General features: G+C 35.5%; 1 protein-coding gene across 1 annotated transcript; it reads left to right on the forward strand.

Annotated features, from left to right (window-relative positions):
* Positions 1 to 7,546: 7,546 nt before the first annotated feature.
* Positions 7,547 to 11,879, forward strand: LOC110676836. The gene is made up of 3 exons (XM_021846196.1): positions 7,547 to 10,493; positions 10,605 to 10,912; positions 11,235 to 11,879. The coding sequence occupies exons 1-3, from the start codon at positions 9,953 to 9,955 to the stop codon at positions 11,718 to 11,720; spliced, it is 1,335 nt and encodes a 444-aa protein (XP_021701888.1). The 5' UTR covers positions 7,547 to 9,952; the 3' UTR covers positions 11,721 to 11,879.
* Positions 11,880 to 19,020: the final 7,141 nt, after the last annotated feature.

Here is a 19,020-nt window from a genome sequence, read left to right on the forward strand (position 1 = left end):
CAAAATACAATTCTTTTCAAAATCACCAAAAAATAACTTTTGAGCATCGAATGTATTATGAACTTTGCTGATAAGTATTGTCATACACATTAAGTTTGAATTACGTGGCAAATAAGCAAATGAATAGCCATACAAGCTGGAAAACTTGTATGCAAGTTGGCTGATATAGCCAAATTTAGAACATTTCAACAGTCAATATCTCAAAAACTATACGTGTTATGATATTTTTGAAAACGGTAATGGATTCAGCAATCGTTGATTAAGTAAATAGTGGTATTCTGATGCTTGAGACAAAAACGTGTTCCGTAGTGTATCCGTTTGCAATTCAAAAAGGAATATTTTTTTTACTTTCAAATGAAACTAATAACTTTTGGCTTACAATTTAACATGGATGATGGTGAATTCATGATACGAATCGTGAAGGAACTCTAGGTAGAATCCCTGAAGAAATCCATGGATTTATACCATAACTAATTCTTTAGAATATCGCTGAATATAGTTGTGAGGATCCACGAAAAAAAAACACTGGAAGATTCCTTGAGGTTTCTCTGGAGAATTTCCTCCCACATATCTGAAATCCTCCAAGAGTTTTAAGTATTCTCAACATAATCCTTGGAAAATTATCTTAATCATTCAATAAAATAATCTTGACAGAATCACTGGAGAGGTCTCTGAAGGAATCATATGATGATCAATAAAGATTATTTTACGCAAACCCAGGATGCAAATTTATGCAGTAATTGATGTAGGAGTTCTAGGATAATAACATTCAAAAAAGTTTAGGGGAATTCTAATAAAAATCCATTGAATTTTTTTTTGCCGTTCTAAGAGGATTCCTGAAAATTTGCATTTAGAAATGCATGGATAAATTCCAGCAACAAAAACCTTCAACTCCTCACATCGATGAATACCTTAAAGAATTTATTGTGGAATCCTTCGAAATCCTGAATAAACTCCATGGATTCTTGGAAAAACAATCTCTAAGGAATTGTTGAAAATGAATACATTTATGAAGACATCCAAGGAAAAATTCTTAACAAAAAACATATCAAAGAAACCCTTGAAAAGATTTTCATGGAAAAAAATATCCTGAAAATAAACTCTGAAGAATTCCAAGAAAAACCATTTTTTGAAGGAATCGCCGAAGGAAATCTTGGTAGAATCATCAGAATAACTTTAATTAAATTCCACGAGAAATGTTCGAAGCACTAAATCTTAGCAAATACAATCCTGGAGAGATCCCAAAAAATATTTTACAATGAAATAACCTTCCAAAAAAATAATTTCGGAAATGGTTGTGGATGGGATCCGTTAGAGATTTTCTAGAGAATCTAGTGGATAATTTCCGGGACAACTTCTTGAAGAATTTTTTTTTCCACATTGCAATGCATTGATGTACGATTTTATATAGGAATTTCTAAAACAATACCTAAATATTCCCAGGGGTACCGTTTTGTCTCAAATTCCGAACACTCGGTTTTTGTATGGCAATGAGGTTGAAATGTTTCGCTGAAATATATCATCAAATTACCAGGAGATGGCAGTCAATTACAATTCAATTTAGTCATCTTCCAATTTATTTTATACCTCGGGAGTAATAATGATTCTCTACTTCGAGACTAGTATAAGTAGCTCAGATAAATTTATTTGCGAAATTATTCATTTGAATACGTTTTATTCGTGCTGTTCGGAATTTGAATCAAGGTGTTCGGAATATGAGACAGAATGAACGCAGTGTTCGGCATTTGAATCAAAAGGTTGTTCCATACTTTTTCGTGAAAACAATAATAAACAAATTTAAATAAATATTTTTATCAGTACACTCAACACCTAACAGTAAGGCATTGCAAAGAAACTAAAATTTTCATAAATATCAGCTAATTTGTGTACACCAGGTGCATTTGAAATCACTGTTGGCCTTAAGTGTTCGGAATATGAGTCAAAACGGTATTTATTTCAATATTATTATATGTTGTGAACTGAAATTTTTATCGACGTGAAATTGAAAAATCGTCGGCGTGACGTTGATCGGCGTATGGCACGCCGCCGCTGTATCCATCGGCGTCGGCATGACATGAAATGGATCGGCGGCGGCGCACAGGTCTAGTAGCGACATCCGGTTGCTTAAGCCGCTCTAGGTCATACCGGGGCAGTTGTTGGTACCGTACACTCAAGATAAAGTTTTCATTTGATTCATGTGCCAACCTACATGGATTTTTGCAATGGGGGTTTGCACATGGAGAGTATGTGCGAAATCAATACACTATCGCCAAAGTTTCTTTTCATTGAAAGCATGATTAATTCAAATGCAATCAATGGACCTCACACATACATTTCATGTTTCACTTTGATCGAATACATTTAAGATACACATTACTTGAAGGGGTGATTTTCTCCATGGATCAGAGTTATTCTGAATAAAATCACAACTAACTTTCAAACTTTTAAAAAGTTGGAAGTTGTTAGTGATTCCGATGAAATAATATATTAAATATTGTGGTCTCGGGAAAGAAAGCTGTACAACCGATACAATCAGGTAGACAATCGTCATCAGGTGATGATTGTCTACCCGGTTGTATCGTTTCATGTAGCATTGTTGCTGGCTGCATTTTCTGGTACCATAACACTTTCTTCGATTCTGATCTTCTAAGTTCTCCATTTTTACCTCATATACATTCTATTGCAGCTAAAGACCCTCCAGGTAATCACAACTCCAGAGCGAAACTGCGAAAAAACTTTCCTCAGCTGCCATTTTTGTTTGCACAATGTGCTTTGGAACGGTATAAAGCTTGCACATACGTTAAATGTGACTCAAATGATATATAAGAGCCACACTAATGTAAGGTATTCGCCAATGATATATTGCTTATATGATTCAAATGGAAATAATGAAATAGCTAAATCGAACCAGGTATGTGCAACTGCACCTGTATTCCAGGGAGCTGTTTTCTTGAGTGTACGTTGCAGGGTTGCAAATATTTGAAGAAACAAATTGAATGTGAAAACAAAATAATATCAGTGTGGGCTTTCAAAGTTGCAATGATTCCCTCTCTCCATCTTCGTTCTCACGACGACGAGATACCAAGTTCATCTTCTCGCTTGCTTTGTTTTGGCTATCAGGGTTGTCATTTTCGATGATGATGAATGGACTGAGTTCATTCATCATTTTCATTTGGATGTTCCTTTTTGTTACATTCATCCGCAAACGTCTCAGTTCATGCGCGATGTCATTGAGTGCATCGAGCCGCTAAAGTCATAATTCGTTTTAATCTAGTGAAATTTTCACGCGGAACGCCGGTCTTGTTTTGTGGAATTTTTAAAGTGTTGTGCGTAAAATGGCTTCTACTTCGAGCAGTTCGAAAAGAAAACGGTCCATGATGGAGATTGCCGCGTCCTTCATTATACGAGACGACGATAAAGCCCGCTGCAACATAGAACCGAACGGAGGATGCAATTATGTGCAGTCGAAGTATGACCCGGGAAACTTCATACGACATTTCCGCTTAAAGCACAGCGAACTCGCGAACGCCAATGGGTTGCTGAAGGATTATGTACCACCTCCTAAGAAACCTCGGGTTGTTGCAAAACGCCCCATCGCTATTGATTTGCAGCTACTGATCGAAGCGGTTGTCAGGTTGGTCACCGATCATGGATTGCCGTTGTCGTGTTTCGAGTGGGACGGCTTCCGCTTGCTGCTGGAACCTATTTGCCAAGCTGTTGGGTGCACGTTGAACAGGGAAACCGTCAAAGAACATCTGCGGATTATGTCCCAGCGAGTGAAAGAGATTTTGAAGGATGAGATGAAGGAAAAACTTATTTGCCTGAAGGTGGACTCTGCATCCTGTCACAATCGGCACATTCTTGGCGTGAATGTACAGTACGCCCATGGGGAAAAAGTAGTAATACGTACTCTCGGTAAGTGTAATATTATTAGGAAAAAAAACGCAAATATTGCATCACAGATAAACAGATGTCACACATTCGTCACTGTACTGTGTCTGTGGTAGGTGATCAATCTACCAACCGCAGCGCTCTCATCGCTTTTGTTCGTGTTTGAAATTTACACACTACCGCAACCTGTTTGCCCATTGCCCAAGTACAGTAATTTTAGCATTGGGCGTACATGTTCTCCCGACTATGATTTTGATCGTGATTTATTCTAAGTGTTACGTCTTTTAGTCTGTGATTGGACATTTTATCGCAGCAGTTTTTCCAAGTGCGAAACGGGAATAAAAGTGCGCTATTGAACTGTACCGGTGTCTTCAGCGGAGTTGACATTCTTTGTAAATCAATTATGCATTGCAATTATGCAATAATGATTCAATGCAATTATGCACTTCATGACTATCTGCACAGACTATTATGTAGTGGAAAAAATGCATAATAAAAACACATACCACAATACCACATACAGCGCACAAACTTTGCATTGAATTAGGACAAGGCAGGGCAAGATGAGCACTTTAATAACAAGGAACTGTTTAAAGAACATATTTTTTATCATCCATAAAAATAAAGGGTTCAAAAAATAAATAATTTATTGAATAAAATGATTAAACGAAAAATATGTTTTCCTGCTGGCTTGAGTATGCTGCGGGCAAGAAAGGCAATACCTTAAATTTGTTAGCTATCAATGTTTGCTCCACAGACAAACAGAAGTAACACTCTAATAATTTTCATCACACAGCAGAATAGCGCCAAATTCTAATATTACCGCCACCACCGCGGTTGGCCAAATGAAGTATTTTTAGCATTGGGCATAAATGTTCACGTGACTATGTTTTGAATTGATAATTGTCTACAGTCAAACCTCCATGAGTCGATATCTCAAGGGACCACCGACTCATGGAAATGTTGAGTCGTGGAAACAAACTCCTTGTAAATCTGTTCGAGGGGACCATCATAGTAACCATGAAATTTTGTTTTTCGTATGGTTCCATGAGTCGATATCGAGTCATGGAACATCGACTCATGGAGGTTTCACTGTAGCTGTTATGCCTGTTTGTCTGTGGTTGCTCATTACTACGCGTTGCTAAAACACCATCCTTTCACTCCCAGCAAAAGAGAAAAATAAAAAGCGTATTCAAAACTAGTATAGATTACTAAAGAAACTATATTGGTATAAACGAGCGCTAAATCGTGAGTTTAAACCACAGTCTTCAGTATAAATTTTACTTTTTATGATAGTTTTACTAAAAAGTCTCATACTTTTAAAATCATGTACGCATATTTAGCGATCTACAGCAAATTGTAAACGGTTTTCTCCGAATATTTCCATTGGTAATCTCAGAATAACATATTATGGAAATAATATGTGGGAAATAAAATCGATTTTATAACAGCAGTGTTGCCAATTTTGTTGATTGTCAATGTACTTTGAAAGGTCTGCCAAGAATAAAGCAATTGTGTGTCTATTGTGCTTTAAATCTGACGTAGGGGCTAAATAAGTAACTATATGAAGGCGTAAGTCATTTTTCATAATAATACTATATTAGCACTTCCGTCAGAACGTACTTTAAACCAAAAAATTCTACTCATATCAGTTCCCTTCAAATTTAAAATATTTTTCTCTAAAAAATATAGGGGAAAAATGATTTTATTATACCTGTAAAATTGTTGCTCCAATAATAACTTGATTTTTTTCATCAGGCTCCTGATTGATAATGCTTTCGAAGAACAAGATTTTTTTTCAAAATAAAAGACATGAATTGTCGAATTTTCCAGCCAATTTCTAACAATCATTGATTTGGATACCCTCCAAAAATCGACCGTTCTAATCGTTGTTCCATATTCGTGTGAAATTTAATTATTTTGGAGAATTTTTATTATCACAACATTGTACAATACTAGTCGAACTATGTACAGAAAACCGATTGAAATTTCAATGATAATTTAAAAAAATACAGCATGCACAAGGTGTCCACTTTATAAAATGAACAGTCCTTATTTTGCTGAATATTTTCAGTAAAAAAAAAACTTGAATCCATTCTTAACTTGGAGATATGCACATTTTTATTTTATTAGGAATGCAAGTAAAAGATAAGACACTATTATTCAACGGCTCAATTTTATGAATATAACCTGAACAGATGTAATCAAGCTAGAGCAATTGCTAAGGTTTGCTAAGCATATTTGAATTATTTCGAAAAAAAAAAAATCATATTTACATGACGGGTGCTCATCTTGCCCCGACTTGTTAAAACAAGTTAAATCATGTGAAATACCGTAAAAAATTTTGATTATATTTTTCTTTACATACCGTCGATGGGGGCGAAAAATATTTATAATATATTCCAGCCAATAACGCTGATATTACTAAAGCAATAAATCATATACAAGGGAACATATGATTACGCATCATTAATCGAAATATAGACTTTTAGAAATAGCAGTTTAGAAATAGTTGTTAAGGAACTTAAATCTTATATGTCTTTCCGTCTTGTTCGCATTGTATTCCATAAATATTTTTCAGCTGTGAATGGTTTTGCAATCATATTTTCAAAATCAAGTTATTTTAATTACAATGACTCAATGTTACCCCATCTATGGGGTGATCTATTCACTTGTAGTGCCGTGGTGGATAAATATTTGTTATTAACTTTGATGCACAATTGTTAATGTACCATCAAAGAACATACACCCCAAATTTAAAGTTTATTGGAATAAAATTGCGATAATTATTCAATAAATACATAATTCGTACATATCCTTTTTTGACCCATTCTCGCCCCCAACGACGGTACTAAAAAACTCTCAAAAAGACTTGTAATGTCGGCTGATAAATTTGGTCAAAATACTGTTAGACAATCAAAGCCTTATTTTGTTCTGTCATTTGTTATGAGAATTTTTAATTTTTACACAAGTTGTGATAATTTACTAATATTTTCAAATTCTTATTATTTATATTAACTTTCACCAAGGATGGTCCTCTTTTCAACAGTGTATGGCGTTATCTATCCAAAGTTATTTAGCAATAGACATTTTCTATAGAATGCCATAGCATTTTGGACAATAATTCAATAATAAAATTAAATTCAAAACAGTATTCTCGACATAAAATTCATTATAGAAGTGCAGTGAAAAGATTTCAGCAGAAATATATTTTTTGGTTACGTTTAAAATGTATTTTACTATAAAAAAAAATAAACACACTTTATTTTAAATTGCTTGTTTATAAAACAATATTCAAAGCAGCGACATGTATTTTCATAAATTTGATTGCAGCAGTCCAGTGAACATTTTTGAGTAGAATTATGAATAGGATTGTTTACAGTGATGCAAAATTCACAGTTTTCTGTAGCTTGATCGACAGAGCAGATTTGCTTAATTGCGCTTTAACATCTTAATTTTGATATAGTAAATTATTGAAAAAGATTTCATTCCGTATACTCAGTGATATTTCAATTTACATAATAATAGCTCATCCTGAAGCAAAATTTGCCGAGGGGTGAAATAAACGCGATTTCCATACTAAATTCAAACGTGGTTTAAAAATAGTTCCAGGGCACGGAAAATTATGGAACTTTGGATTCTGGCTCAGTTTTTAACGTAGAACCAAAATATGTAAAAAAAAGAATACCCCTAAACAAGCCAAACATTGAATCCACTCAATGTTTGTTTTACTCAAAAATACTTCTCAACCTGTTTGCATGTGAATCAAATTCATAGCGATGATATCTAGCTTTTTCAGTATAAATTTACTTATACAAATCCAGTGAACATATTTGAGCAAAAATAGAAAATTTAGATTGCACTCAATATTGTTTTACTAAAACCTAGATTTTCAACCTTGCTGCCTGTAAATCAATGGAGAAGTGGATGAACTTATCATTAAATTTTCCTTCAAAACCTACCTTTGCTCTGCTATTATTTCATACAAGGTGAACCACTTCCCCTGGGCTATGTAATATCATTCGTTTGGCATGAACTTATAGAAATTCAGTGAGCATATACGGTGAGTAATAGTTATTTTTGAAAACGTTAAAAAAATATTTTACTAAAAAAAAACGAGAAAACTTATACATATTCATACTTGTTTGCACATAAATTGAATTCCAAAGCGATAACATGTACTAAATCTGGTTGTACAAGGACCGTAATTATATTTCTTTGATTATACTTAAAATTTCATTTAGCTACAAGAAAAATAAAATTTTAATACCACTCAAAATTTATTTGCTTAAATTATAAAAAACTCATTGTTTTAAACTATTCGCTAGGTAAATTCACACTTGAAGCAATGATATTATTATTTTTTTTTCGACATGAATATCATTATAGAAGTCTAGTCAATATGTTTGAGTAGAAATAGAAAATTTGGGAAACACTCAACATACCTTTTACCTTAAAAACTACTAAAAATCTTGTTATGTTAAACTGTTAATAATTCATAAATATAGTGTAGTTAGCCGTCAGAGAAACACAAGGTTTTAGTTTGTTGGCCCATAAACAAAATGCAAAGCTATATTTTTTGACAATAATTTGCTTTTAGATTTCCAGTGAACATGTTTGAAGAAAAATAAAAATTTTAGATAGAACTCAAAATTGATTTTACCAAAAAAAAAGAGCTAGAAAATATCCTATTATTTCACCATTTTTTTATTGTAAATCAAAGCTCAAAGTGATGATATGTTGTATTTGGACCTGAGTTTGATTGCATAAGACATGTATGTTTTAATTTATGATTTGCTGGCAAATAGTGCTGGCAAAAAGCCCTTTTATGTAGTTATTCAATAAAAATAAATTTTGAATGCAATCAAAAATTTCTACTCCTACCCAAACATGTTTAGTTCACTGCTATAATAAAAACTTATGGCGAAAAAACTAGATGCCATCGCTTCAAATTTTGATTTATTGATATTTAGTTTAAAAATAGGGTTTTGTAGTTTTGAAATTGAAATAAATTTGAAGAGTAAACAAAAAATATATTTCTGCCAAAACATATTCAATACACTTACTTCAGAAATTATGATTCGGTCGAAAAAATCACCAGTTATCACTTTGAATTATGCTTTATTAACAGTTTAAAAAAATGAAGTTTTCCGTAGTTTTCTAATTGAAAGATATTTTCAGCGTAAACTATTTTTGCTTAAGCATGTTCGCTGAGCTTCTACAATCAAATTCATGTACAAAGAACTACATACCACAGGGTCAAGTTTTACCACTTTCAATTTTTTGTTGTTTCTTAAGTAAAACAAATTTGAAAATTATAATTTATCACCTTAAAAATAATAAATTGTTTAATTTATGCCATAAATCCTAAACAAGTAAAACGAGGAGGTACATTTTGTTAAATAACTTTGGGTATACTATGTATATAAATAACTTTTCAAAGGATAACGATCATGAATAATATCTGATTCCAATGCTGGAAAATAAATTGAAAATCGCTTGAAAAACGACGGAGCCATGCATAGTCAAAGTTTAGTTTATTATGGACACTTTGTAGTAAGCGTAAATTTTCTCCCCTTGGTAGTTGAACTTTTCCAACCGATATTATTTTTTACAATACTTACTGCTTCTAAAGGTCTGAACAAAATGCAAAATTTACCCCTTGTGGAAATGTCAGATAGCGACGACATACTTTCAACTTTTTTTTTTGGAGCTTCACCATAGATCCATTTTTTTTTTGCTGAAACTGTGTTTATTTTATGGGAACATAACTATTGATAACAACTTCGGGACTTAAGTACAATTGTGAGATACCTTAGGCGTTGAGGGGTGCTCATCTTGATCCGTCTTACCCTTTATTTTAAAATCAATGAAGATCCCCCCCACCCTCTGTTACACATTATGTAACTTTATGTAACATAAAAATTTACGTATGAGTCATCAGCTGGCAAACTTCTGAAAAATCCCCCAGTCCTCCCCTCTGAAAGATTAACGTAAACTATTGACGCATTCCAAATAGATCACATATGCACTACTAACAAAATACATACATTTTTTAGGGATGGTCGAAGTCAAACAGAGTCAGACCGCGGCATTTCTTAAAACTAAAATATTGGACACATTAGCTGAATACAACGTGCCAATTGAAAATATTTTCTCGGTAACAGTAGACAACGGGGCCAACATGGTGGCAGCTGTTAAAAAGTTACGCCAAGAATTGGAGCAAGCGTTGTTGGAGAAACTAGATGATGGAAATGAGGATTTTGAGAAGACAACAGATGAGCATGAACCGGAACGCGATATTTCCGCTGAACTGTGCGTTGAATTCCAGGAGCGCATCAATCTCGTGAGATGTGCGGTGCACACTCTGCAACTGTCGATACTGGATGTTGTGAACAAGTCCCACGAAAGCGTAAAAGGTCTAACTGAACTGGCGAGAAAATCAAAAAACATGAAGTACCAGACAAATTTTGACCACCACAATGCCACACATCCTCAAATTTGGTGCCAAACCAGATGGGGTGGAATCTTTGAAATGGTGGAGGCATTTAAAACTCAGAGGACTTTCTTCGAACAACTGGCTGCTCAGTTTCCAGAGCTTGGTACGTATCTCTTAATCTTTTCAGAAAAGCACACCATGAAAAACACATGAAAGTCTCAAATAACCATACTTGCATGACACTCTAAACGTGAAACATTTTCACTATTCACAGATCTTACCAACCATTGGAAATTCATAGACGACTACTATGAAGCATTCAAGCCTTTGTACATCTGTACCAAGAGGATGCAAGCGGAGCATGTTTCTTTGCCTGACTTTTACATGCTTTGGCTAAGGGCCATAAGCGAAGTGCGAAAGGTCACCGGTAATCAATTCGTTCCTGGCTTGCTTACTTCGCTCAATACAAGGCTAACAACCCTTCGAGGATCAAGGGCCTTCAAAATGGCTCTTTTCCTTGATCCACGATTCAACTATCGTGGATCAAAGTTTTTCTCACCTGAGGAGAAAATGGAAATTATGGTAATCTATTGTTCAAACAATCTTACTTTTCATGTTTGTTAACATACTGTTCCTATTGACTCACCATTGATTGACTAACTCAAATAAAAATGGAGCAAACTTTCAAAAGTGAAATAGTAGTCTCCGCCCTTAAAATCAACAAATTGAAAAGAAAATGAAAACAGCAGTTTTATTTGCAAAAATAAGGCTGTGCGTTTTGTTTTTTCGATTTGTTGATTTCAAGGTCAAAATGCTTTTTCATTTCATTTGCCATTTGCTCCTTTTCTACTTGGGCCTTAACGATAAGTCATTGAATTAATTCATTTTTGAATCCAATCTCCAGGGGTACATCAACGAAACATGGCAGCGGATTCGCCAACTACAATCGCCAGCATCCACTTCAAGCACAAGGAACGAATCTCTGTCAGAGTCCGAACGAAATGATGATTTTGATGAGTATCTCACTGAGATGTACGGTGGCTCTGTCAATACTGATGGAGAACCCAGCGAGACGAAGTTTCTACAACAACTACAGTCACTGGACTTGGAACCACGCCAGAATTCTAACTACAACGTTTGGGACCACTGGTTGCGACGTAAGACAACACATCCCGAGTTGTATGCTGTGGCCATGGTTGTGTTGTCCACACCATCAAATCAGGTCTCAGTAGAAAGGGCCTTTAGTGTTCTTGGTCTAGTGTTGAGCAACCTTCGCACCAAACTCGCGGAGGATACATTAACCAACATACTATTAGTAAAGTTGAACAAAGCTCTATTCCCGCAGGCTATTGCGACGGCCTACAACTGGAAAGAAGTCGAAAGAAATTAGATCACTGTTTGGTGATTGAATGTTTTTTTCATAAACCCTTCATAAACCCTCGAACATATATAAAATATATTCAAACACACCCCAGCATACAACATTATTCCTCGATTATTTTTTCAAACCTTTTTCTTTCGTCGTGTACATCGCCTAAAACTTGCATGCAATCAAGTCGCATTCATACATTAAAATAGTGTTTAGGTTTCGAATATTGAAAATTTTTCTTACGTAGTTTTGTGAATCCGAAAATAAAACGTTTTAAAAGCGAAAACCGAGTAGGTTCAAAATGAAATGCGTCAAATTTTGTTTGCGAAATACGATAAATCGATAATTAAATTTTGCTTTTCAGAAAGCCCTAAGTATATTCTAACTCATTTTCGAGATTTCTCTTTCATAAACGCAATATGCACATTCAGGTCCCTTAAAACACGGTATCACCCACCTTTTACTACATACTATTAGTAACGATTATGCTTCGTATTTGAATCTGATGGTCAGTGGTATGATGAGGACTGGTAAATTTTGATAGATGGCATCGTGTTGTAAGAGACATGTCTGTATTGTATGTTGAAAAGTACAGTATTGGACAATAGATTTGCAAATTTTTTGATTTTCGACTTTGGTGAGCTGGAACTCAGAAACTTTAATTTTAACATATATTACAAGTTTTCTTCAATTACGAGTTTAAAAAAAATAACAATTTGACTAAATTGAAATTTTTGACACAATAATCAAAACAGTATACAGTGAAACCTCCATGAGTCGATGTTCCATGACTCGATATCGAGTCATGGAACCATACTAAAAACAAAATTTCATGGTTACTATGATGGTCTCCTCAAACAGTTTTCCAAGGCATTCGTTTCCATGACTCGAAATTTCCATGAGTCGAAGATCCCTTCAGATATCGACTCATGGAGGTTTGACTGTATTTGAAAGTCTAAAAACCCTTAACAAAAACTGTTTCTAGCAAGCTCGTTAAAATCTAAAACTTTGCTTAAAAAATATCATAAAGTTATTTTAGGTTAAGTTAATTAAAGAAATTTGTAAAAAAAAAAACATTTTAAGCAAACCGCTATTGCCTTTGAACCAGAAAAATCATGGAAAAATCACTTAAAAATGTATGTTGATATTCAAGTTACACCTGAAGAACTGTGAAACTATCATTCATAGTAGGTCCTAAACAACTCAGATCTAACCCTCTAAAGTTCATCATTTTGCATGAGAAAACGAAAAAGTTACAAATATTCTGTCCAATACTGTATATTCCTGTAACATCACCATTATTTATTACACAAAAAAAAATAATAAGTTTGTCAATACAATAAAAGTCGTATTTCTGCTCGCAGGAAATCTCGAATAACTCCAAAACGCATAAAATTAGGGGTATGATGTGTTCGGCAAAAATTTGCCTTACAAAATTTTCCATCTTTCTAGAAAATGATTCTAGCAACAAGTTTGATACCAACTTTTGATGATATCAAAAAATGTGCTGGAAAAATCATTGTTTGCGATCATTCATAAAACAGTGTGCAAAAATTTCGTGCAATATATATGGTAAATGATTTTACCCAGATAGACCTCAAGGGAGCTGGAAAAATAACAAAAAACCGTGGGTTTTACGAAATTTTGCTGAACTGGAAATATTTCACTGACATATCTTACAAAAATCGAACTTTTTATAAAAATCTCAACATGGCAACCTCTAAAAGTCATTTCTTAGAGTTCCTCCCTCGTACAAAAGTTTGATTGTAATATTCTAAACTGTCATTGCACCCTCAAATTATCTGACAAATTGTAATTATGAGACACCCTAATGGTTATGTTTTTTGGTTAAGTCAATTATATGGTAATAAGATAAAACAAGACGAATAATGCACAAACATTGAACATTTTTATGAAATTCAAATTTTGGAAAATACTGTTTGAGCAATTCCATGATTTCCATTAGCTTGGGTTTTGACAGTAGACTTTTCTGAAACTAATCAAAAAGAAAACCCTGTGTCCAAGTGGGTCAAGTGGGTCATTTGTCGCAAATTTTCAAATCCCTTATACTCAATATATAAAAAGCAGAAAAATCGAAACAAATACCGATCAGAAATGTATTAGTCCCTCATTTTTTATCCACAGAATAAAGTAACAATTACATTATTTATGTTATCTGAACATAAATATGAAGTTCACTGTTGATTTCACTGTATCCACTTACCCCACTGTACCTTAAATTCATCATGTTTGAAAATACGGGACAACTAAAAATTTATGTTAAAACGGGGAATAGTCCGCCGGGATCTGAAAAACGGTACCGTTAAATACGAGACGTATAGTCAGCCAGGAACACTATCCACTCTGAGTGCCTGATAATCCCCACAATCACCTAGATAGAAACACTGATCTCAGATTACTACTCTGTTTGTCACTAACAGTAACAGTAAACCATGCTAATGGTGCGGTAGATGGGTTGGTAAAGTATTTCGAATAATATACATGATATAAATGGATGACTACATGTATTTATTTGTATATTCACATCACAGTTTATAAAAATGTTATAAGTACAGTAAACTTGCTTTGTGCAGACTACAAATCCCAGGCTTTTAAATATATTTTAACGTTGCAGGTGAAGATTGAATTTCTGAACTAGCGTTAAGTGATGGCAGATGACACTTTTCAAATGCTAATATGCAGTGTATGCTGACCATCTGATCCGTTCATTAGTCGTTTCATGACGAACACTCTCACCTACCGAACTTTTCCCCAATCTTTGGCACATACCAACGCCACTCGTCGTGGTGGCCACATTGATAAATCCACTGGAACCGTTACTACACACTTTCATGCTACCTTCACTTCACTTTCGTCGCCAGTGGCACCGAAGCTAACGAAGACACTTGATTCTGATGGAAGATTCGTTTGGTCCGGCCGGGATACGACCATCAGATGCCGTGTGCGACCAGTGCGTAACGATTTAAGTTTGACGGTCACTTTGGGTGCTTTCTCCGGCCGGAGTAGGTAGAAAATTGACTGCAGGTGTCGCTGGATGTCACTCCCGGGGGACGAAGCAAAAGATTCGGTGCTACACGTCGAGGTGAAAAATTCCTGTTCGTCTCCACTGTCGGAACGGGACTGCGGCGGCTGACGATGTGGGCTAGAGCTAGTTAGAGCTGTTGGTGCAGTTGGTTGGCCATAGTTGGGACTCCGTTTAGAAAGCCGTGGGATGGGTACCCGTCTTGGTACTGATCATAAGGAGTTTGCTGAAGCTGATCACTGGCTGAGGAGTCCTCTTTGCATCCGAGCAACGTCGTTTCGAGCAGGGAAGCACTGGAATATAATCACATTCATCAGAATAATAGCAAATCCACCAAGTAACAAACTATTACCTACCTTTAATATTGTAACTGCTTCGAAAACGATGGCGGAGCCGATAAGTACAAATTTTTAATTGAATCAATTCGAGGAAGCCAAAATAAAATATCAAACAACCGAACCGAATCAAAACACTGTTGTTGTTGTCATTTGAATGAAATTCATTGGACTGAACTTTTGTTTTTGTTACCTGTGCTTGCAACTGAATGAATATGATAAATTGCTGGTTCATTTTCAGTGAGGCCGATTACGAATGAGTGTGGGCAAGAAATAGAAATGAAAAATATGAAAATGAAGCAGTGCTGAAATCATGAAGATGAAATTAGTTCATTTGCAATGTGTTGTAAAGCATGGGTGAATGAAATTGATGTTGTCTCAATTCCGTAGATTGTCAGTAGAATGAGGATGACTTTTTCAACCCTGGTACGTTGTCATCGACGGAGAGTTTTGGGCGATAGGTCCTGACGTCGAATGTCGTAGAAGTACCGTCCATGCATCAGGTCGATTTGCGATTCTGTCTGCTGTGGTGATCTCCAGGTGTATCGGTATGGAAGGCTGTGCTTCCAAGTGCTAAGAATGGCCATATTCTTGGAGGCGGCGATATCAATAAGCCGTGGGCCATTTTCGTTCGTCAACCGGTGGGCGCTGAACTTTCCAATAGTCGGTCTGTACTCTTCCTCTGGCCAACCTGAGCGTTTAGATTTCCTATGACGATTTTGACGTTTTAAGTTTTTTTCACCAATTTTTCCTTCCATTGAATGGGAGCCAAAAAAACAAGCCAAACTTCTACGAATTATAGTATTTTTCCTATTGGACGGAAAATCAACTAAAAATAACGTTGACTGCTTGAAGTAGATGTTTTTAATATATTAAATTAAAATAACCGACTAAAGAATCACCCTTTTGCGTTTGTGTCCCTCAATTGAAAATCGGGAATATTTCGAAAATCATACCGGGAAAAAAGCGGGAATTTCAAAATGATTATTTGGTGGCCACCCTGGTACAAAAATTCATTACAATAAATGTTTAAATACAAAAATAGATTATATTTTGTCAATACCTTTTAATTGTTCTCCATACGATAGTGCACAATATATCGATAGGAAATATTGATATCACAGATGTATTGAATAGAAAACATCTATACCAAAATATCGAATTTCAAAAACAAAATATCGATATTCCGAAATATCAGAAATATTGGAACGTCCCAATCACAAAGCAATTGCTGGCACACGCTCCATAGTTAATAATTCGGATAACTAGGCGATGTCCTAAGCAATCAAGGTTGAATAGTACACTAAGAAATCGTTGGAATTTCAATACAAATACATACTCTATAAAATAACTGAATAGTTAGTGTATGTGGTTAGAGTTAGAGGGTTAGATAGGGACGGATCCGGTTTTGCCTAATGATCGAAAATCGCACTTGGACTCTATAGTACCGATTATTTGAAACATCATTTCACTCCCCCTTTTATTTACTTATGCTAATTTTCCGGACGCGCATCATATTGTGGCTCAATTTTCCAGCTGTTACTCCAACCAAGTTACTCTCTGATCATCCGGTTCAAGCTGCATCCCCCTGGCTCGTTTGTTTGCTGTCGTTGTTTTATCAGCATAATGAGGATTTGCACAAAGTGGAAGACAACGACAGCCGCCTCACAGCTTTCGATTGCTAAAACCACCAACCAACGAACCAACCATCCTTCGGGCCGATGTCCTCCCAGAGGATGTGCGGCTGCAATTACGACACCCGGATAAAGGGCTTAAAATTAACGCCCAAAGGTGTTTGGCTTAGGGTATCAAGCTAATTGAAAGACCGTCGCTTCTTATTTTAGTGCTGCTGTTTTGCGTTAGCTTCTGGTCTTTGCGTTGTAGTTTTTTTGTGGGTGAACCAAGAAGATTCCACATGGTCGCCTCATAAGTTGTCGTACGACAGAGGAAGTCCCACGACGACAGAAGAACTGCTTCCAGATTACGAAACCCGCAAGAGAAAACCGCACACTCTTCGCACGCACGCAATTCCCGAATCAACCTGGAGGATGATGACTCCGTTCGCACGCCATCTATTGGCCGCATTGCGTTGTTCTGCGCATACATATGTTCCTCCGACGAGGACTGACGGGAAGGTGGACCCACTTATTTCGGAATGCGCTTACGGAGAACAATTTCATTAAATTAATTTGATAATTCTTTGTTTCATCCGTGGCACGGTGGACTTCTTGGTTTCGAAATGCGGTCAAAATGATTATAGCTCGCAGTGAAAAGTTCAGGATTCAGATTCACTTCATTAGGGATTCGGATGGTATTCTTCTTAATATTAAGGTAGAATTCTTCTCAGCATTCAGATTTAATTTCTCAAAATGACAACATTTCAATTCTTAAACGGATTCCCAGACGAGAAGTTCATTTTTTCGGATTGAAATTTGATCGTCTTCAAAACTTATAATGCCTTTTTCAAATTGATTTTTCTAAGGATTTAAATTGATTCCTTTTCTTAGTTTCGAAATGAATCATTTCTAGGATTCGTAAAACAAACTTTCCTCGAATATATTTTTTTTAGCGATTTATCTCGACATCTCCATTTCTCGATATGCTTCTGTTGATTTTTCGTTCTCAAGTTTCTCTCCGTATGTCGATATTACCAATATCTTAGGTTACCAAAGTTTTGGGTGTATTACTTTCTTGGCAACAGAGTGTTTTTCAATCTAATATTCATCAAAAAATTGTCCTTTGTCTCGATCTCTCCCTATCTCGATGGTCCCTTCGATATCGAGATGTGGAGAAACGACTGTATATCGTAATTCAAAATGAATGCTTCTCAGAATTTAGATTGAATCATTCACATGATTCAAATTATATTTATTTCAACATTCGAAATGAATCCTTTTCAAGTTTTGAATTTAATTCTTCTCAGGTTTCGGATAATGTTCTATTGGAATTTAGAATTCAATCCTTCTCCGGATTAGAATTGGATACAATACTTTTTAGGATTCAAATGAGGTCCTTCTCAGTTTTTGATTTGGATACTTTTTTACGTATTCGAGGCAGTGCTTCGAAAGGGCCCGACCAAACGAGTCGGTTGGGTGTTTCCCCTCAATTTGCGCGTGATTTGCTAGGAGTGTGGTACGTAGGACCAAGCGCTCCAGTTTGCTTTGGAGCGTCCGGTGTGATCTTGTTTTTATTTTTCTTGGTTTGCGCTTTGTTTGCTGGAGTCTGTATGCTGTGAGTGACGCTGAAAGTGGATTGTGGCTGCTCAGTCGAGGATGAAGGATTAATTGTTGAGCTCGTTTCATGCTTTTATTTCAAATCTGTAAATATATATATGACTGCACTTTTAATCTTTACAATGGTGAAATGAACATATGATTTTTCAACAATCTATGAACGGTTCGTCACTGTGAGTGTCGGCATACTCATATTCATAAATTATTCATGCTTCACACACATTTTTTTCCAAAACAACCCTTTCTTTTTACCTTTATTATTGTAAATAAAAAAAACTTTGAATGGTTCGACACTATTAGTGTAGACTTGCAGAAGGTTCCCTTTATTCAACCTTGAATGGTTCGTCACTACAAGTATCGAAATTATTTTCTTCTACTCGGAAATTAGAAAATATTATATTCACAAATATGTTTATATCACACGAATAATTGGTTTGGTCTAATCACTTATCAAAGTGAATCCTGTGACCTGACGATCCTCCCCATTAACAAATTCCTCCCAGTAACCTTTGTGGAGATGCAGAGGATAACACCGTCTCAAAATAGCACTAACATTCCTTCCCTCATTCCCACCTGACTGCAAGGATGTGGCCGGAGCCGTTATTGACCCTGTATAAATAAAGGCACACTGAAGAAGATTATGGCCAATCCCAGCCGAACTTCTAGTTGATTCTTTGTGCATTCTCACTGACTTTGGTCAATCACGGAAT

Source organism: Aedes aegypti, chromosome 2, assembly GCF_002204515.2.
Source record: "Aedes aegypti strain LVP_AGWG chromosome 2, AaegL5.0 Primary Assembly, whole genome shotgun sequence".
Lineage (NCBI taxonomy): Eukaryota > Metazoa > Arthropoda > Insecta > Diptera > Culicidae > Aedes > Aedes aegypti.

What these genes read in the sequence shown, in the direction of transcription:
- LOC110676836 (XM_021846196.1), top strand. Translation starts at nt 9,953, where the DNA reads ATGGTCGAAGTCAAACAGAGTCAGACCGCGGCATTTCTTAAAACTAAA. An exon ending in TGCTCAGTTTCCAGAGCTTG is followed by an intron (nt 10,494 to 10,604) that starts GTACGTATCTCT and finishes CACTATTCACAG; the next exon opens with ATCTTACCAACCATTGGAAA. An exon ending in AGGAGAAAATGGAAATTATG is followed by an intron (nt 10,913 to 11,234) that starts GTAATCTATTGT and finishes TCCAATCTCCAG; the next exon opens with GGGTACATCAACGAAACATG.